At 42.0% G+C, this 21,212-nt stretch overlaps 1 protein-coding gene across 1 annotated transcript in view; it reads right to left on the minus strand.

The window, feature by feature from the left end:
- Window positions 1-1,780: 1,780 nt before the first annotated feature.
- The window catches only part of STAB2 (stabilin 2), a 143,036-nt gene continuing 123,604 nt past the window's right edge, over window positions 1,781-21,212 (minus strand). Inside the window, exons 54-64 of the mRNA XM_024198768.3 lie at window positions 20,086-20,279; window positions 19,116-19,257; window positions 18,534-18,667; window positions 16,207-16,372; window positions 15,848-15,954; window positions 14,688-14,807; window positions 13,615-13,773; window positions 7,148-7,255; window positions 5,690-5,818; window positions 3,704-3,820; window positions 1,781-2,688 (exon numbers count right to left, since the gene is read on the minus strand). Coding sequence (XP_024054536.1) covers window positions 2,638-2,688; window positions 3,704-3,820; window positions 5,690-5,818; window positions 7,148-7,255; window positions 13,615-13,773; window positions 14,688-14,807; window positions 15,848-15,954; window positions 16,207-16,372; window positions 18,534-18,667; window positions 19,116-19,257; window positions 20,086-20,279 — 1,427 coding nt within the window. The 3' untranslated portion in view covers window positions 1,781-2,637. The remainder of the gene's footprint in view (window positions 2,689-3,703; window positions 3,821-5,689; window positions 5,819-7,147; window positions 7,256-13,614; window positions 13,774-14,687; window positions 14,808-15,847; window positions 15,955-16,206; window positions 16,373-18,533; window positions 18,668-19,115; window positions 19,258-20,085; window positions 20,280-21,212) is intronic.

Here is a 21,212-nt window from a genome sequence, read left to right on the forward strand (position 1 = left end):
AAGGATAGCAAAGTGCTTTATAAAGTATTTGTACTGCAGAGCATAACTAGTTTAAGAGAACATAAAGTCAGTATACTTTTTCCATCTGGTTTAGTACCAGCAGATAATAGTTAATGTCACATTTTAAAAATTGAATGGTTACATTTGTTCGAACACTTTGATGCTTATGGCTCTTGACATGAGCCTTTGTTGCCTAATCTTGTAAATTGAGGTAAAGAGTGAGTCCTTCTGAGCACTGCTAGCATGTTTTAAGCAAGAACAGTGAAATTGTTGTGTGGGAATATTTTATCCGTCTATTTACTGTGCATTTTGTTTCAAGATGAAAAACTTCATCCTAACTTAACATAACATTGTACTGTATTTTATGCTTGGTGTTGATTGCTTTGAGAGCTGAGGGAAAGCAGTTAGTATGGGATATATAATTTTTTTTTTTAATTTATATTGCATGACATTTTGTTACAGGGGATTAGTGTTCAAGCAAACCGTATACAATATGAATGTAAAACAAGTGCTCTTGAAAATATAAATACATGAATATGCTTCAGTGTACCTCCTTCCCGTTAACACTGCCAACATCACTTCTCTCATGCAGATTTTACAGCATGTTTCAAATGCAGTGTATCTATATCCATTTTTGGAGTATATTTCAACTGAACCAGAGTGAGATGAATTGTCTATATTTAGTCTAAATCAGAAGTGCGAAAATTAATAGTTTGGTTAATAAACAATCAGAAAATGTTACTTTATGTGAAGAATATTTAATGATTGCTACAAAAATAAATGCATGTATTTTATCTGGTCTCTAAAGAGCCTTAATCTTTCTGATGACAGGGAGGGGGTGGCAGGAAGCTTATTAGCTAGGCCCACTAAGTGGAAAAACTATCCTAGATATTTTTTTTAATTCAATTTAAGTAAAAACATGTGTGTCTGGAGAACAGGAAGAGGGGATAGACATGAAAATAACTGTAGTCTTTGCCTCACTTGTTCAGTCATTTACCCTTTAAACTTGTAGTCAGGCTCATGTGAGGAATTCCATCAACAAATGCTGGGTATGTCTACAGTGCAATTAAACACCTGTGGCTTGTCCATGTCAGCCTGAACATCTACACCACAATTTTACAACCCTGCAGTCCAAGCCCGAGCCATCGAACACAGGCCAGCTGCAGGTGTTAAATTATATTGTAGACATACACTGTACTGTAACCTATGTGGTTTGCTTGTATTGCTTAATCTGCTGAAAGATCCTGGGATAGTTATATGAAAGTAATCCGGTGCTACACAAAAAATGACTTGTTATGAAAGAGAGAAAAGAATGCCAATAACTATATACACCTCTACCACGATATAACATGACCCGATATAACACGAATTCGGATATAACGCGGTAAAGCAGTGCTCCGGGGGGGTGGGGCTGCGCACTTCGGCAGATCAAAGCAAGTTCGATATAATGCGGTTTCACCTATAACGCGGTAAGATTTTTTTGGCTCCCGAGGACAGCGTTATATTGAGGTAGAGGTGTAGTTGAAATGAAATGTTACCACCACTGCTATCACAAACATAAAATTCTCTCCTTGAGGTTTACTGTGTTATGTAGCCTTTCCAGTCATCTGGAGACTTGCTTCAGCATTAAGACTGAATTTCCCCACCTCCCTGCCTCCAACCTTATTTCATTATTTATTTTACTATAGTACATGTAGAAACGGCAGCTGCTATTACTGTTCATTTAAAATTTGCATCTCATGAGTTGACACAAATACACTACACAGACAATGCAGAAGATTTTTTTTTTTTTACTTTACACAGACCACTAAAAAGAACAGGGAAGGCAAAGCAGGCAGTAAACAAGCAGAATGCCTATTCTGCACAAAAATGACTTGAAATAAAAGAACAAAACAAGGTTAAAGTCATACATGACTTGCATTCCTCGTTAATTCCTCTACAATGAATATTTCTTCTTCATAACAATGACACAAAGAATCCATAAATGGCTCAGAGTGGGCAAACCAGACATACTGTGCTTGCATTCACAGTTAGTTCACTTTTTAGAAGGAAGAGCATTGTTAAGATCAAACCATTTTAAAAATGAAGGTCATAAGCCTTAAGCAATATTTGCAGTTTTTGCTCGTCAGCCACTTCTCGATTCGACCCCAAGACAAAATTAGATATAAAGACACAAGGGTAGCGCAAACAGAGTACATCCTCCAAGTACGGTCATCAGAGGACATCAGGACTATGTGTTTAAGAGGCAGTTTGATCTCTTTACAGAAAGATGGGCATCGTAAATCAAAGTGGCTACATGGTGTTCTGAAAAACTGTAAGTCATCGTGGGCTGTTGTCTAGCAACTGGTATGTCCTTAAATAGAAATAACCTTTAAACATTTCCTAGGCAGAGGAATACATTTTTACGTTAATTTTGTATTTGTTTAAAATGGAACTTGATATTCCTTGCATGCAACCAACTTTTCAGCAAATTCCCTGTCTTACACACCTAGGACTACATTTTAAACACTTTGAAAAAAAAAATTGTAAAAGGTAATTTTTTTTCCTGAAGTGCTTAGGCAGGGCTTATTCACAGTAAATGTTAATTTTAGACTGTAGAGAAATGTTTTTCATTGTTGATAATTCCAACTTCTGTCTTCAAAACTGATCGTGAGGCCCACACATTACAAGCTGCTGTTCATCAGAATCCTATAAAATATAAATGAAGTATCAGACTCTATTGTCCAATCTATAACTTCCCTGACAGTGAATTTCTGTACCTATTATGCCTACCGCCTGTGCAACAGAAAATCCAAAACCCAGCACAAACATTAAACTGCATTCCAGATTCTTTTCAGTGAGAGATTTCCCCCAAAATGTCATTCATCCTACATCCAGAACAGCATTGCATCATGTTATTTGAATCAAGCCAACATGAACGGAGACAAAGTAAACTTGAGTCATCAGCCCTATAAGGGTCTCAGTTCAGCAAAGCCCTTAAAGCTCAGGCTTTAGTTCTACTGAAGTCAATAGGATTTTTAAGCACATGCTTAAGTGCTTTGCTGAATCGGGGCCATAAGGACTAACCCCACTTGCCTTCAGTTTCTTTAACCTTTCCCTGCAATTATTATGGCGGCGGGAGGGATCACATAGTGCCCCAAATATTTGTGTCCCCTTGCTATTGCAAACTTTTGTCCGAGTGTAACAGCAGGCTTGTAAAATGCTGCTGAATGACCGTCAAACTGATACAAGAGCAGCATGCAAGTTTTTTATAGGAATATTCACTCTGGAACATCTGTTCTTACATGGGGTCACTGTACAGAACAGGATGAAAACCACTGCTATAAGGTATCTGCAGCTGAGATAAGGAAACCTTATTTTTAAAAATAAGGCCTCTTCTACACATTTCCCATCCTTTCTACCACTCAGGCAATAAGTGGGGACCGGGGGAATGTTTGCATAGACAAGTTACTAGCAGCTACCAGTGTTTTAACTGCAGTGTCTTTTACAGCTAGCTCTGGTTGTTAAAATGCTGCTGAGTGATCTCGAGTCCCACTATTGCTACTGGTGGAGCTGGCCCAGTGGTAGCAATGGTGGGATTTTTATTCCCCCCTCCCCCAAGTATAGACCCCCTCCTTCCCGACAGACACTGTCCCATTACAGAATTCCATCTCCACGATCTTAAACTATTATCATAGTCTCCAAAATCAAAATGAAAACTTACAGAGAAAGGATCGTAGGTAGGCTCAGGTGGAGGAGGAGGAGAACTTTCATAGGAGGGATTTGTGATGTTTGAAAGCCGTGGCTTGTCTAGTGCTGTTACATCTATGTCTTCTTTTGACTGTATAAAACCATACACCCATTTAAAATCCATCATTCTGCATTGGCATATCATGTGAGACATTCAGAGTTTAATTGACTCTGCCGCACATAACCAAGTAATTTGCATTGGTGTAGTGACTGGAGGCAGTGTGGTCTAATGGCTAGAGCGTTGGACTTGGACTCGGCTGACGTGAGTTCTGGTCCCAGCTCTACCACGTGACCTTAAGCAAATCACTTTGTCTCTTCTCTCCCGCCCTCCCACTCCCTCCCCTTTATCTTCTCTACTTAGATTGCAAATGCTTTAGCATGGGGAGCCTAGCAGACCGGGTTCCCAATCTCACTTTGGGCCTCTGGGTGCATAATACAAATAAATCACATTTCCCTTGGTCAATATTCCTCTTACAATCCTAAATGACTATTCATGTTATATGCAGGAGCTAGAATAGGTAACATATGTGCTGACTCCGTGCGTGCTCCAGGGCTAGAGCACCCACGGGGAAAAATTAGCAGGTGCTCCGCACCCACTGGCAGCCAAGCTCCCCCCGCCCCCTCCTCACTTCCTCCTTCCCCGTGTGCACCGCATCCCTGCTCCTCCCCGTCCCTCCCAGCACTTCCCGCTTGCCGCCTAACAGCTGTTTGGCGGTGTTTAGGACTTTCTGGGAGGGAGAGGGAGGAGCGGGGACGCGGCGTGCTTGGGGGAGGAGGCGGAGAAAAGGTGGGGTGGGGACTTGGGGGAAGGGGGTGGAATGGGGGTGGGAAGAGGCAGGGTAGGGGCAGAGCCAGAGTCAGGGGGTTGAGCATCCACTGGGCAGAGGGGAAGTCGGCGCGTATGATAGGTAGGGACAGAAACTGGCTGTTTCTGGGGGAAATTTTTTCGGATTGATCCTTTTACATGACCCTTTTACATTCTTTTTTTCCCATCCATCCTTGTATCTAGTGCTGAATAGTTTTGTTACTGGATTGCTTCCTGTGAAGGCACTGTGCAAAGCTAAGCGGTGTTGGTTGGCTCCATGTTAGATATCGCATCTAAGGTTACTTTTTAGAACCTTAGCAAATGTTTTAACTTGTCTAAATCTCTGCCCTTCCTTGCTATCAAATCTCGGTTCAAACACACACACTGGACAAGCCCAGGACTAGCATGATTGTTGGTGGTAAAATGGGGGTATTGTGTGGTGGTCCACTTAAGTGGGCATAGTTAGGCTTCCAAATTAATGGCCTCCTGAAGCTGTGTGTCTAGGTGAGCTGGAGAAATAGGACCTTGTGGGAGGGCTGCTGTAGAATACAAGCTTAGAGCAAGGCTGGGGCCATGGGTGGGTGGGTGTGAACACTGCCCTAGGGAGAGTTCTTGGGAGGACTGTGCCTCAGGCAAGCACAGTTTCACCCTGGTGTGCAGGACAGCATGCACACTGCATCCCCACAGAGCACGTGGCCCACACAGGACTGCTGTTGACTAGGATGGGCATGGCCTTGCCGCTTCATTGTTTAGGCTCTTGCGCTCCCTTGATTGCAGAGATTGTCCTTGTTTTGAGGTAAACGGGCTGGGGTGGGAGGGAAGCTGGGAGGTTTCTTGTGCAGGCTGTTGGTTTGCCTGGGCAAAGCTCCATTGCGACCATTTTAAGAGACTTTGCCTCTCTCCAAGTGTAGGAACAGCCCCTAGATTCTCAGGAACGGAGTTTTTGACCCTGCACATAGAGGCAGCCGTGTGCGTTGGGGGGTGGTTTGACGCAAACAAGCATATTTACTAACTAGCATAGTAACAAGGAAGGATGTTTTTGAAGACAGACCCAAACAAGATGGACATTGTAGCTTGTATCTGCCCCTAACTGGGGATGGGCATGAGAAGGTGCTGACCCCTTCTCATTCAATTTCACACTCAACCTCCTCCTACCTTGAAATACTGGAAGCCAATATTTCTCCTCTTGAATCTGAAGTACGAGTACCCGACAAAAGCCACGATTCCAATAACCAGGATGATGGCGAAGAATATTCCTGTTCCAAATCCAGCGTGGAGAGAAGCCTGATCATAGAGAGAGGAGTGAGTGCTGGAGCCGGGGGCTGAGCATCATTCCAAAGCGGTAGACCCTAATTTAAAATGCCGTGCACTGTAAGGATGCCGAGGGCAGGGTAAGAGGCAGGGATGCTGCCTCTCGTTTAATTCTTCTTGATCTGCTTTTGTGCTTGAGAATTCCCAGGTCTAAGACCCTCATAAACATGGGTTAAAACAAACCCTCATTTTCTAACAGAATCCAAGCTGCTCATTGATCAGCCAGTGATCCCTTTCCCCAGGGAAGGTTCCTTCTTAAGAAAAAACATGGTCAGACAATTGTACTGTAAAGGTGGGAAAGGTAGCCTTCTGCAATAGAATTTGCATGCAGGTAAGTGTATGGGAGTGGAATGATACAATCCTGGTCTACACACACATTCTGTCTGTTAGCTGGGGGTGTGAACTATTAACAAAATACATACACTAATACAACCCCTAATGTGGATGCAGTTATATAGTAGAAAGATGCCTTCGATTGGAATAGTTGATTCCCCTTTCTGTACAGGGACAGGCTCCACTGCTGTAAATGCGTATAGCCGTATAACTGCACCAACACCAGACAGGGTTGTTCCACGCTAACTGGACCGAGAAGGTCAAACTGGTACAATTACACCTAAGCTGTAGTTAAAGCAGTACAACTTATGTGTAGACAAGCTCTTAGGGTGATCTTGCTCAGAATATGGCAAAGTGCCAAACTTGCACACACTGAAAGGAGAATATAGGTGTGTTCATGAGCCTTGCTATCTTGGTATGATTTGTGGTGATAATCTGCTAATCAAAACGGTGCAGGAATTGGAATTTCCATCCTGCAGAAAACTTCACAGAATTGTTTTTGTTCTGAGTCGCAATGAAAAATCAGAAATGCAAAATTTTCCCTAGGACAGAAACTTTCAAAGAACTCCATTTTGGAAGAACCAAAATGGAATTTTTCAAAAACTTCTGATGTGGTAAACCAGCATCCGAGCTAGCTTCAGGGGAGCCACAGATCTGGGGCAGCTGAAGCTTCCATAGGAAGTTTTGATGGAATTGACAAATTCCCACAGAATTACTTGATTCAGTCAAATCAGCATTTTCTAGCAGATAATTGTTCCATCAGGAAAAAAAAATTGACCAACTCTACCAGTAACTTTGTCCTTGAGTTTTAAATTCAATTTATACTAAAGTAAATTCTTAACCTGGAAATAAAACCAGAATGCAACTGACAGGCTACTTTTAAGGAATTATAGGAAGATTGTATGGACAAGTTATTCATAACTGACAGCAATGATCTCAAAACATATAACAACAACAACAAATACTTACAGTTGGAGGAGGAGCTTTTAAGGGCTCTGAAATGACATGGATTACTCCATTGGAAGCAATGATATCCCATTCAAGAATAGATTTTCCATCCACATATCTGGTCTCATTCTAACCAAGAAAAAGAACAGTGGGAACTGAGTTTTGACCTTCCTGACTTCAGAAGCAAAGTAAAATTTAGATTTATAGATTCATAGATTCTAGGACTGGAAGGGACCTCGAGAGGTCATCGAGTCCAGTCCCCCGCCCTCATGGCAGGACCAAATACTGTCTATACCATCCCTGGTAGACATTTATCTAACCTACTCTTAAATATCTCCAGAGATGGAGATTTCACAACCTCCCTAGGCAATTTATTCCAGTGTTTAACCACCCTGACAGTTAGGAACTTTTTCCTAATGTCCAACCTAAACCTCCCTTGCTGCAGTTTAAGCCCATTGCTTCTTGTTCTATCTTTAGAGGCTAAGGTGAACAAGTTTTCTCCCTCTTCCTTATGACACCCTTTTAGATACCTGAAAACTGCTATCATGTCCCCTCTCAGTCTTCTCTTTTCCAAACTAAACAAACCCAATTCTTTCAGCCTTCCTTCATAGGTCATGTTCTCTAGACCTTTAATCATTCTTGTTGCTCTTCTCTGGACCCTCTCCAATTTCTCCACATCTTTCTTGAAATGCGGTGCCCAGAACTGGACACAATACTCCAGTTGAAGCCTAACCAGCGCAGCGTAGAGCAAAAGACTTGACTTCTCGTGTCTTGCTCACAACACACCTGTTAATGCATCCCAGAATCATATTTGCTTTTCTTGCAACAGCATCACACTGTTGACTCATATTTAGTTTGTGGTCCACTATAACCCCTAGATCCCTTTCTGCCATACTCTTCCTAGACAGTCTCTTCCCATTTTGTACGTGTGAAACTGATTGTTCCTTCCTAAGTGGAGCACTTTGCATTTGTGTTTGTTAAACTTCATCCTGTTTACCTCAGACCATTTCTCCAGTTTGTCCAGATCATTTTGAATTATGATCCTATCCTCCAAAGCAGTTGCAATCCCTCCCAGTTTGGTATCATCTGCAAACTTAATAAGCGTACTTTCTATGCCAATATCTAAGTCATTGATGAAGATATTGAACAGAGCCGGTCCCAAAACAGACCCCTGCGGAACCCCACTTGTTATACCTTTCCAGCAGGATTGGGAACCATTAATAACAACTCTCTGAGTACGGTTATCCAGCCAGTTATGCACCCACCTTATAGTAGCCCCATCTAAGTTGTATTTGCCTAGTTTATCGATAAGAATATCATGCGAGACCATATCAAATGCCTTACTAAAGTCTAGGTATACCACATCCACCGCTTCTCCCCTATCCACAAGACTCGTTATCCTATCAAAGAAAGCTATCAGTTTGGTCTGACATGATTTGTTCTTTACAAATCCATGCTGGCTATTCCCTATCACCTTACCACCTTCCAACTGTTTGCAGATGATTTCCTTAATTACTTGCTCCATTATCTTCCCTGGCACAGAAGTTAAACTAACTGGTCTGTAGTTTCCTGGGTTGTTTTTATTTCCCTTTTTATAGATGGGCACTATGTTTGCCCTTTTCCAGTCTTCTGGAATCTCTCCTGTCTCCCATGATTTTCCAAAGATAATAGCTAGAGGCTCAGATACCTCCTTTATTAGCTCCTTGAGGATTCTAGGGTGCATTTTGTCAGGCCCTGGTGACTTGCAGGCATCTAACTTTTCTAAGTGATTTTTAACTTGTTCTTTTTTTATTTTATCTTCTAAACCTACCCCCTTTCCATTAGCATTCACTATGTTAGGCATTCCTTCAGACTTCTCAGTGAAGACCGAAACAAAGAAGTCATTAAGCATCTCTGCCATTTCCAAGTTTCCTGTTACTGTTTCTCCCTCCTGACTGAGCAGTGGGCCTACCCTGTCCTTGGTCTTCCTCTTGCTTCTAATGTATTGATAATAAGTCTTCTTGTTTCCCTTTATTCCTGCAGCTAGTTTGAGCTCATTTTGTGCCTTTGCCTTTCTAATCTTGCCCCTGCATTCCTGTGTTTTGCCTATATTCATCCTTTGTAATCTGTCCTAGTTTCCATTTTTTATATGACTCCTTTTTATTTTTTAGATCATGCAAGATCTCGTGGTTACGCCAAGCTGGTATTTTGCCACATTTTCTATCTTTCCTAACCAGCGGAATAGCTTGCTCTTGGGCCCTTAATAGTGGCCCTTTGAAAAACTGCCAACTCTCCTCAGTTGTTTTTCCCCTCAGTCTTGATTCCCATGGGACCTTACCTATCAGCTCTCTGAGCTTACCAAAATCCGCCTTCCTGAAATCCATTGTCTCTATTTTGCTGTACTCCCTTCTACCCTTCCTTAGAATTGCGAACTCTGATTTCATGATCACTTTCACCCAATCTGCCTTCCACTTTCAAATTCTCAATGAGTTCCTCCCTATTTGTTAAAATCAAGTCTAGAACAGCTTCCCCCCAGTAGCTTTTTCAACCTTCTGAAATAAAAAGTTGTCTGCAATGCAGTCCAAGAACTTATTGGATAGTCTGTGCCCCGCTGTGTTATTTTCCCAACATATATCTGGATAGTTGAAGTCCCCCATCACCACCAAATCTTGGGCTTTGGACGATTGTTAGTTGTTTAAAAAAAGCCTCATCCACCTCTTCCACCTGGTTAGGTGGCCTGTAGTAGACTCCTAGCATGACATCACTCTTGTTTTTTACCCCTTTTAGCCTAACCCAGAGACTCTCAACACTTCCGTCTCCTATGTCCATCTCCACCTCAGTCCAAGTGTGTACATTTTTAATATATAAGGCAACACCTCCTCCCTTTTTCCCCTGTCTGTCCTTCCTGAGCAAGCTGTACCCATCCACACCAACATTCCAATCATGTGTATTATCCCACCAAGTTTCGGTGATGCCAACAATGTCATAGTTCTATTTATTTATTAGCACTTCCAGTTCTTCCTGCTTATTACCCATACTTCTTGCATTTGTGTATAGGCATCTAAGATCCTGATTTGATCTTGCCTCCCAGTTTTGCCCTGACCCTCCTTTCTCTCTGCCGTTATAGCCCACGCTCCCTTCTATTTCCGACCCATCTCCCAGGTCTCCATGTTCCCCACTTACCTTATTTCCCTAGGTCTTTCACTGATTAGAAGAGGGAGACTCTTCTTGTGTAATTATACATTTGCCTAAAGAAAATACCCTACCTGGTTATTGGACATCAGCCCACAATTGCTCAAACCCTCTGAGGGCTCCTCTGGGCCAGAGCTAACCAACAGGAGTGGAAATCCAGGAATGGACAATGCCAGGAAATTTATTTTGTCCCTTTATCTGTGTCATGTTTTTAGTGATTTATGAAACTGACAATCTTGACTCAATAGCAAAGTACAATACTGGGAGCAACAGGACAACTGTCTCCTTGTGGCCTTGCCACTGTATCTCAACCCTGGCCAGGAGCATTGTCATCTCCATGCCCATCAATTTTTGGCTCTCTGCTGAGGCGATCATTAAATACTATTTGTGCTGGTGGCACTTCAAAGTGGACACCTGTCAACCAGTCTGAGTCCACCAACTCATTTCATATAGACCATGGAACAGGTCTTGGATGGCAACATTTGGTCACTGCTTCCCTGGGCTCTAGCTGAATGGACAATCCTGGAGATGAAAAGGGAGAAGTAATGGGCTATGGATCAACCAGTCCTACAGTCACTCCAGACTGTTCTAAATGCAGTTGACAAACTCATCTTGAACTCTTGCTACCTATGGAACCATCCCGAACCTCTGTCTGGTCCCTTTTATCCTGCTGCTATGGCACAGAGGAGCTGGATCTCACCATCTGGTGATTCTTCCAGTTGAGGAATCTTTCGCTGATGTAGATGTAGCATATCCAGCTTCCTACACTATAGAGCTGTGCCAGAGGAGTTTCTGAGGGTGGGGGATGTAACAATCTCTGGCTGGTGAGGCAGGGCTGCTCTCAGTAATGCCAGTGGCAAACTGGTCTCTGCTTGGCTCCAGGATCAGGAAGCTGCAAACAGCTTCTCTTACCCCAAACCTGTGCTCACTGTATGTGGGGCATGGCTGAGGCTACAGTCATCTTTACCTGTTTTTTCTAGTCCCTCTAAAACCACATGCAGTGTTGAACCCTGTCTAAAGCATTATATTTTAAATAAGAATTAGCGCAGATGATCTTGCTCGTGAGTAAGTCACAATTTGTTGCTGTGACAACAGTGAGCAAAGCAGCCTTTTCTACATACAGAACAGAATCACGTGGACCGTCATGTGCACTACACAAGAGATGGTAGAAGTCACCCAGCATGATTCTGAGTTATAGTCTCTCCTGGCAGCATGAACGTTCTTATGAAAAGGATTTAGGGGCTCAGCCACTTCATGTGGAATGTCCGTTTCTATGGCCCGATAGGGTGTAGATGCAGGTGTTGCTTGACCTCTAAATAACTCCCTATGCAGATGTCCTCCAGTGTGAATGTGTGGATCTGTGCCAGGGCCTTGGGGATTAGATTAAAGCATTTTCAGTTTTGCAAACACAAATGTAATGTTGCCACCAGAAGGAAGACATGAAACAGACACTATAATAGGAAAACTATTACTGTTACTGCCTAGGTTATAATCTCAATCTTCCCTACTTTTACTAGCCCATCAGTGCTCATTTAAAAAGCCTTGAAAGTGTGTTGTGGGGCTGTTTCAACATGCTAGAGAGAGGCAAGTGCTTAGCTGAATGGAGGGTGCACACTTGTAAGACAGCTGTTTCGTTTCCCTTCCACTCTTACACGCCTTCGGGCACTGCTGTAACTAGGAATATTGAAGATGGTTTAACTCAGCCGGTTGAAGATTGGTATGCAGCCTGCTGTTGGCTTATAACTGTATAAACATGTGACCTGTGTTTAAAGGGCTAAACACCTTTGTAGGGATACAGTTGTGTATGCTGGAGTATACTTTTTGACAGGAGCATACTCTAGTGTTTGGACCATGCTCATTCACGTGCATGCTGAGAAGCCTCAAGGGGACTAGAAAATAAATTGGATGTTCTCTGGGTGGATTTTAAACAGAGGGGTGGAGTATTGTGTATTGCAAATCACCTGGAGACCAAAATCAACTGAACACATGGACTGGAAAAACACACCTCCCCATCCCCCACAGACCAAGGTTCAAGGAGGGCAAAACCCCCCCCCCCCAATAGATCTCTGGTTATTTTCTAACTCAAGTGTCAGATAAGGGGGAAGTGGCAGTGAAAAGATTATTTTAGTACTGTGCTGAGACAATGGTTTGGCTGTTATAGTGTATTCTAATGGGGTAGAAGAGTGGAATGGAGGGTGGAATTTTATTTTTAAATTCCTTATCTGATACGCTGTAATTGTCACCCCTGAATGTTTTTCTGGAGACAGGGGCAAGGGAAGGGTTCCAGAGCAATCTTCTTTCCAGCTCTCATTTATTCCCCATGTGTCACCTTCCTCAGAAGCCCACACTTCTGTTCTAGCCAAGGAACACTAGACACACATTCTTTGGAAGCTTGTCTGCAAGAGTCTTGCTTGATGACAAGCTCTTTAGGGCAAGGACTCTCTCTTGCTATGCATGTGTAACGCCAACAGACCCCGGTCATCGGCAGATGGGATTGAACCTGGAACCTCTGGAACTTAGTAAATGAGCCTCTACTACATGAGCTAAAAGCCAACTGCCTATAAGCTAACGCTGTAGAGCAAACTCATTAATCTCTCTCCCTAAGTGGTCTTGGTGCCACTAGATGAGACAGAACACCACACCCAGGAGGTGTGTGGGTTACACATGCAGCCAGAGTTTAGCCCAACGGAGTTGCTACATGGAGGCTGCTGTCATACAAAGTGTTTGAGCTGGGGCAGAACGTGAAAATTTTTACCATAAATGAAAATGTACATTTTTTCCAAAATTTAAGAATTTTCTGTTTTGACTTTTTCTGGTTTTGTTGGGGAGATGTGGTATCAGCTTTTTTAGGAAATGGCAGAAACGATTTTTTAAAAAAATCAATTTTCTGTGAAAATGTTCATTCTAAAAGGCCAGTTGTGGTCCATTTTTGTTTTTAATGAACATTTTTGATCAGGAACTAAGAATGTTCCTTAGTAGTAAACTAAATGCCACTCCCCCCCTCCCACTGCGCTCCAGCTCTCCTACCACCCTGAGGTGCAAGTTAGGCCCAAGCCTGCACTGCGACATTACATGCTTCTGGCGATATTGGCCAACCCCATCTTCCCCCACCCCACGTTTCAAGCTTTCTGTAACTCAACAGCACCTTATAATGAAATGCTGAATAACTTGCACTAGAAATCATTGCAGTCTCCTGGCTTGCTGCTTCTCCCTCGGGCAATGCTACCCTGGATTGAGCTGTGCTTGCTAATAAGCCAGACAAAGGACAAGATGGTGGATAGGAGTGAGGACAGCAGAATTATTTTTAACACAGATACCTTCTTCGTTGTCGGGATTTGGTAACCCTGGCTTCTGCTGTATGTAATTAAGAGTCTTTTCCCTATCCTTGTTTGAAGAGTAGTCCCATTGGTCAAGTCTTCATAAAACAGTGTGCTGGCATTGGACAGATGATACTCAATGTCTCGTCCAGAAAGTGTCTAAAGAAGAGGGAAAATAGATACATTTACCAATCTAACTCACCCAGCTGATTTTACCACTAGATTAAGTTCCCTGGATGGATTTTGAAATTCTCCATTTCTGCTATTTGCATTCCCGGACATAGTGGTCTTTAGCAAGAGTGCCTGTGGCTCTTTTGGCCCTAGAGTATTACACAAAACAAAACATATTAGCTGGACAAAAGGCTTCCCCTTCTTGCTGTTTTTTCTGCACTATCACAGGCACAGAGGAGCCTTGAAGAATCAAACAATGGTCCAAGCCCACTTCTTTTAAAAATGTGTTTGTGGGAAACCTTTAAGAAATGTACAAGTTTCAAACTACCGAGCGCACCACTGGGGCATAACGCAGGCCTCAGGATGAACTTCTGGTCCTACTGTGGGATAATCCAGGCCTGAGGATGAACTCCTGACCCACTGAAGTCAATGACCAGGATTCCACCCATAAAATTTAAAGCAACAGTTGATTGGAAAGGGATGAAGGACATGATAAGGTAGAAGAATAACCTCCTCTGAATGGATGTGTAACAAATACCAGGTATCAATATTACACACAACTTTCTTTTAACAACTGTCTTTACAGATGCAGTTGCAGATAAGTGAGAGCTGACCTTTCCTCGAAAGGACTTTCATATGTGGCAACAAAACCCACTGTATGAAAAATTCTTAAAAGGGGCCCAACAATATGTAACCTTGTATTCATGACTGTCTGGGAGAAAAATAAGAGAGCCAAGTTTGCCTATCTGATTAGCGACCTAGTAAAACCATCCGGCCTGCCATCTCTTCCTGAGATTTATTCATTCAAATTAAATTTAAACAGTTACTATTGGACTCCAGCATGCCTGCTCAGAATGAGGTAATACTGATACCATGAAAGAAAAGGATAAATAGATGCTCACCTCATTTTCTCTTAGCCCATTATTGTTTGGGGCGAAGAGGGTGGCCCGGGTTGACAAGTTTGTGAGGTATTTCAGGAACTCTCTGCCTTTCGTGGAGCTGTTAGAGTAAACCAGGACTTCCTAGGAAGAAACCAAATTCATTCTTAATTGAGGGCAATCTGGAGTATGGTCCAGTTATTGTGACAAAATCTGAATGAATACTATGTAAAAAAACAAAACAAAATTGTTTCAGTGTTAACAATGACGAAGTGACAACCATTTTATCCTGTTAAGGGAATATATACGCTGGAGCCAGGGCGTAATTCCCAGGTCGGGGAGACATACCCGCACTAGCTGTGACTGAGCTAACATGTTAAAAATAGCAGTGTGGCTGGGACGGGTTAGCCCACCCAAATACAATCCCGCCTGAAACCCTAGGTATATAAGCAGGATGGCTAGCCCCTCCCGCTGCCCCTGCAGCTAAGGCTACGTTGCTACCTTTTAGCACACTGGCTCGATCAGAGCTGGCATGGTATCCCGACCTCAGCTGGAAATTAGCTCCAGTGCAGACATACCCTTGGAGAGACATTTTTATTAAGAACACAATTTTAGCCCTTGATGCTGCAAATTCTTACACACAGGCTTAACTTTTAAGCACATGCGTAGACCCATTGTCATCAATGAGGCTATTCATATGAGCAAAGTTACATACCAACCTTAGTGTTTGCAGGATCAGGGACTTAAATGTCAATCTTTTGTCTTTTGCCTCTAGCAGTGTGGTAACATTCAAATAAAATATTCTACCAGTTGTGGCATTTAAAATTAAACCAAACCCACTATTAACATATTAGTTCAATCTACATTTTTCAACAGCACAAATTTTCAATTTTTTTTTTACAAAGCCTTCACATGGTTTAAATCAGTGATTTTTTAAAAAAAATCATGATTTAAATGGCTCCACCCTGCTTTAATGCTGCATTTTTGTAATGCTTGTATTTACTTTCTCATATAGTAAGAGAAGAGTGAGATTACCCAGCCATGTATGCTATTCAATGTGAGTGGAATGAGCTAATAAAGCGAACATTTACATGTAAACAAATGTGTGGGGTATTTGCTATGCTGTGAAACTTGGTTTAGTTTGTCTGGTTCTCAAAACAATGCACTTCTTCTTTCGTCCATACCGACAAGAAGTTTGTAAACATGGGGAAAGACATCAGGACCTGTAGCAGGTTCCCGCTACATGTGAAGCCATTACCCACATAGCCAGTCTTACACGTGCAGTTCACATCTGTAAAATACAAATACACGTCTTTTAGATAACAAGCCAAGAATGAATGGTGTATTCTAGGAGATTGTTTGCTTCTGCTCTATGGAGGAAAAATAATTTGCCAGTCCAAAGAAATTTTCCCTAGCTTAGAAAGAGAACCTGTTGCCAATACAATTGGCTGGGCTCTTTAAACTTAGTGACATTACTGGAACTAATTATAGTGCTGTCTTTTGACCAAACTACCATAGATGTAGGCAGTAGGCACTCTGTTACCTTTGACTCTGTAGCAGAAGACATCCCAGGCTTCACTCAGGTTGACTCTAAGCCCATAGTCAACTATTCCAACAAATCCTGATCCACAGTTTGGGGAAGAGAAGGCAGTTGGATAACCAACTCTTTCACTATCTAACCAGCCAGCAGCACAGAAGTGGTATTGTGCCTGCAACCAACACATTAATAATATTGTAAAGCACAGAGGAAACAGAACTGTAAATAATCTAACACACTGTGAGTGAAACTCATCCTCCCACGGAGGGCCAACATAATGCCTACGTGCCACGGAAGTCCTACTTAAGTCCTATTCTGAGGGCTTAAGCCGTGCATTGACTTTGTGTGGTCTTTCTGCCCAGGGTGAATGTCAACTCAGCCCATCCTGCACTGACCACTGCACCTGTGTGTGGAGTCCCAGGCACAGGGGGTTTGTCTATGCAGAACTCAATGCAGGAGCAGGGCCAAAGAGTGCTTAGCAGCAGTTGGGTGAATGAAAATGACCTCTTATCAACACAGAAGAAGAGTTGACAAGTTCAATTAAATGTGAATAATGAATATTCAGTAAACTCAAAGCCAATGTTATTGCTGGTTTTGCTGTCACAGAGAAATATTTACACTAAAGAGGAGCCTGAACTGCATTGTTCAGATCCAGAGCTGAATGTGCCCAACGTCTAGAGGGCTCTGGATCCTTGGGTTTGGTTCAGGCCTCTACTTGCCCAAGAAGAAAGTTAACACACTGCACATACTCCAGTCTTTCATCTTACCAGTATCTCTTGTTTCTTTAAATAATGGGCCTTGTTGCTACATTTTGAACTCTGAGTAGGAATGAGACAGGCGGAAACTGTATCCTAAATGACTTGATAATCAGTCTGACCCACCATTTAAAACTAGTTTTACAAATCCAGGGTGAAATCTTGGCCCCTATTAAAGACAATGGCAAAACTCTCATTGACTTCAACCAGACATAATCTAGAAGATGCTTAGTATAAACAATAATAAAAGGGTTATCCGAGACCTACGCCAGCCAGGAAAAAAACCAAAGCCTTGTTTGAAGAAAAAAAGTGTAAGCCTAGTTCTATAATAAGTAAGTTACTTTAAAAAATGTGTGTAATTAAAATCCGTAATAAAAAAAAAAATCTAAAATTTGGCTGCTAAAGAATCTTACTCTGCTACCACTAAAATCAATGACAATTTTGCTAATAATTTTAATTGAAGTAGAATCAGGTACAAAGTTAGTACAGCACACACTTTTTTGCTTGCTAGTATTGCCACATCTCAAGCAGCTGCTTAACATTGACAGATTAGAGTTCTAACATCGGTTGGCTGCCTGACATGGAAATGAAGGTTGGATAGAAGAAAACAAGGTAAGTAAAGTTTTTCAAGCAATCTACAGTTCCAAACCTTTTGATTCACCTACAGTAATTACAGTGATATTAATACAGGGACAGGAACGTCACTGTCCTACTGTGTGTTTATGAAATTGACAAAAAGAAAAAACTCTATTTTGATTTCCATTGTTGGTTTTCAGCTTCCAGGCATAAGGCGAAATCCTGCCTTCACAAGTGCATGTGCAATTCCTGTTCGAAGTCAATGAGCATTCTATGTCTGTTTTCAAGAGAAGAACTTGGTTCATTGATAGGCTTGGAAGGATTAGATTTTTCTTGGTAAATGTCAGTTAATGTCAATTTCACTGTACACACTAAAACCGATGAAAAAATATTTCCACTGATGATAATTGAAATTTACAGACAGGCAAAGTAAGAAAAATGCTGCTTGAGAACTTAGTCAAAATCCAGCAATTTAGACTTTTGAATTAGGCTTGTTACAAATGGACTAGTGAATGAATAGTAAAAACAGGTACGATCTGTTGATTTCAGGTTATTTACTTTGTATATTTTTACCTGTGATGTTGGCAATTTGTGTTTTAATGGTTATAAAGCTTTAACTTTTGGGATCTCAACATCTATTGTCATTAAATAATTGTCTGACCCCCCCCCAATAATTTTCCAGAAGTGTGAACATTTAAATAGCTAAAAAATGCTTCAAATCCATAATTTTGCACAACTGTGAAAATTTAAATCCATAAAAAATCTAAAAAAGATTAAAAAGAAACACTGATATTATCTGTTGAAATTAAAAATAAATAAATCAAATTCTACCAAGCCTACTCCTAGAGCAAAGAAGTTGCACGCCTTAGGATATAAATGTACATCCTTGTAGCATTCAACTTCCAAATAGCTAAGTCTGACAGTTCCGTTTCACCCTTGTGCAGCCACTAAATACAGTACACACACAGAGTCCATTGCCACTGAAGTTCAGCACTATGTTACCTTCTGAGCATATGACAGCTGATTATATGTAGCTATTGTTGCGCCTTCTCCGGCGCAGGCCTCCTTTGCTTTTTCATAAGTCAGTTTGTACTGCCCTTGGGGAGAGCGCAAATGGAAAACTCCAACTGTAGCATCTGTAAGTAAACAATAAATAATTTAACTTTAGGGCTGTATGTTTTTTTAACACTCTGTTCTGTAATAGTTTGAGCAATCCTTGAGGAATTTTCATGAAATGTAGCTAGTATGTAACAAGCCACGTGTGGGGTAATATTTCCATTTGGAATCATTTTAATCTGTTGCTTTCAAAGGTTCCAACTCACAAAATATTAAGGCACATTCTTAAACTTTAAGCATGTGCACAAGTCCGATTACTTCAACAAGACTTAAGCATGTGCTTAAGTGATTTGCTGTATAGGGATGGATTGTTCAATTAGGGCCTAAATTACTACATCTATGCAGAACCCCTTTGACTTCAGTGAGACTTGACATGGACACAGGAGTCCACCTGGATGGATCCAGTTGAAGGATCCTAGCCTAAGCTCTTCACACCACGCTACTTCTGAGTCTATCTGGCATACTGACCCTGGAAGTGAAGATCGGCACAGTTTGCATCGGCATGGCACTGACCGTTGTCTTGCAAACAACGGTCAACTGGAAGCTGCATCACAGTGCAGTCAAGCCCATCACCAACATAGTTATCTTTACATTCACATTTGCTTTTATCCTGGTAGGGGAAAGAATAAAAATGTCCAAATAGAATGTTTTACAAACATAAAAATGACAACCTAATATAGTATTTTCTGAATGGATGGAAGTATCCCATTTGCTGAGTCCAGCAACAGCACACTGTGCACTTGCTAAAATGCCATTAGCAAAAGCTATGACTCAATAAACCACTTACACACACATTAGAATTCATCCTTATTCAGCAAAACACTTAAGTACATAAGTGCTTTGCTGAATTAAGGCCAAAGCATTTATACCTAAACCACTCAGAGTACGCTTTGAAGAATTATAATAATAAATATACATGGTAGCCACTTAAAATTAAATAAATACATATGGAACCAAGAAAAGAATTTAACAATACATTGATTGAAACAGGCTGAGAAGTGAGATTTAGCGGTAGGAATATTTACATGTCTCCTCTAGGCATCTTATACATTCCAACCTGCCAAGGCCCAACGTGGGGAGAGGTGAGACACTCAGCATAAGGGTTATCAAAATATGCATGCAGCATACTTGAACATGCTGTGGGATCCATTCCTTTAGTATAAATAACCTCAGTTTCATGATACTGCATTTCTAGTAAACAGTTTCCACCAATAAGCTGAGTGGACACCAAAGTTATGTGGAAAGCAGGCTGGGATTGACGAGTGATGTGTCTCAAAGTCAGGGACATTTGGGAGGGGTGGTCTGGTCCAGCTCCCACTGAAGTCACTGGAAAGACTCCTGTTGACTTCATTAGGAGGTGGAGTGGGCGTCTCGTCAGGATTTCCAAGACAAAAAACAAAAAAGTCAGCCCCACCCCCCATCCCCACCAACAACTTACAGGTCCTGTCATTATACAAATGGCATGTTCATGGCAACCACCATTGAGCCCATCAGCGCAAGGATTTATAGGAAGGCAGGTGCGGCCATCTCCTGTGTATCCTTTCTGACAGCTACAAAGGACTGTCACACCCGTTTGGGTACATTTTGCATTCTGGTGACACCCACCATTGTTTTGTTTACAAAGATTCACAGCTAAAAAGCAAAAAGAAAATATGTAAGTTAGTGTATTTTTAAAGAGTGTCTTTCCTTCACAAGGAAATGCTGCCTCCAGTTCTTTAAAAGCAACTGGAACATTTTTTGGCTGACTAGACTGTAAGCTTCTTTGGCTAATCTCTATTTGTAGAGAGTCCTGCACAAAAGGGGTCCCAGTCCTCATCAGGGCCTTGGGCACATCTCTAATCTAACATATTAGAACTGGCCCAAACCATCCTCTCCTGCTTCAACAAGGGAATTTTTGCAAGGAAACCTCCATGAAGATTATAGATTCCTCTGCATTGTCCCAGAGGGCTGCAGGGCAAGTCCCTCCTGATCTCAACCCCATCAAAAAACGGTCCCCAAGAGTGGCAGATTCTCCAGAAGCCAGGGCCACGCATGCTCGGTACCTCACAGTGGTGCTGGCTCCCAGTGGCTCTGCTTGGCTCCTTGGTACCACAATGGAGCCACTCTAATAGGGACTCCACCCAGGCCATGGTGGCTCCTAATGACCTTGGGGGTGGATTATAGAAAGCTTAATACAACCTGGGGATGCACTAACTTTTCTGGCTAACTTCTGCTGGGATGGAAAGGGGAGAGTGTGCATTCGCCATGGTCCTCCAGCCTACCTACTCCTTCCACAATCCTGACTCTATACAATGGAGAGTGGGAAATGTGCCAAGCCCCCTTTCCAGATGAATGAACTCTCCACGTATGGGTCTGTGGAGGAGATGATCTGTCCCAGTAATAATAATAGCTCTCAAGTAATATTGTCAGACAGTTTCCTTGCCTCAGGTAATCAAACAAAGATTGAGGCCAATGAATTATTGAGCTGGAAAACCACAAAGTCCTCCCATACCCGAACAGAGCTAGCTAGCTATCTTGTTGCCCTCACATATACACATGTGAAGCCCCAATGAAATCACCGTGTTG

The sequence above is a fragment of the Terrapene carolina genome, unplaced genomic scaffold (assembly GCF_002925995.2).
Source record: "Terrapene carolina triunguis isolate 2854851 unplaced genomic scaffold, T_m_triunguis-2.0 Scaffold247, whole genome shotgun sequence".
In the NCBI taxonomy this organism is placed as follows: domain Eukaryota; kingdom Metazoa; phylum Chordata; order Testudines; family Emydidae; genus Terrapene; species Terrapene triunguis.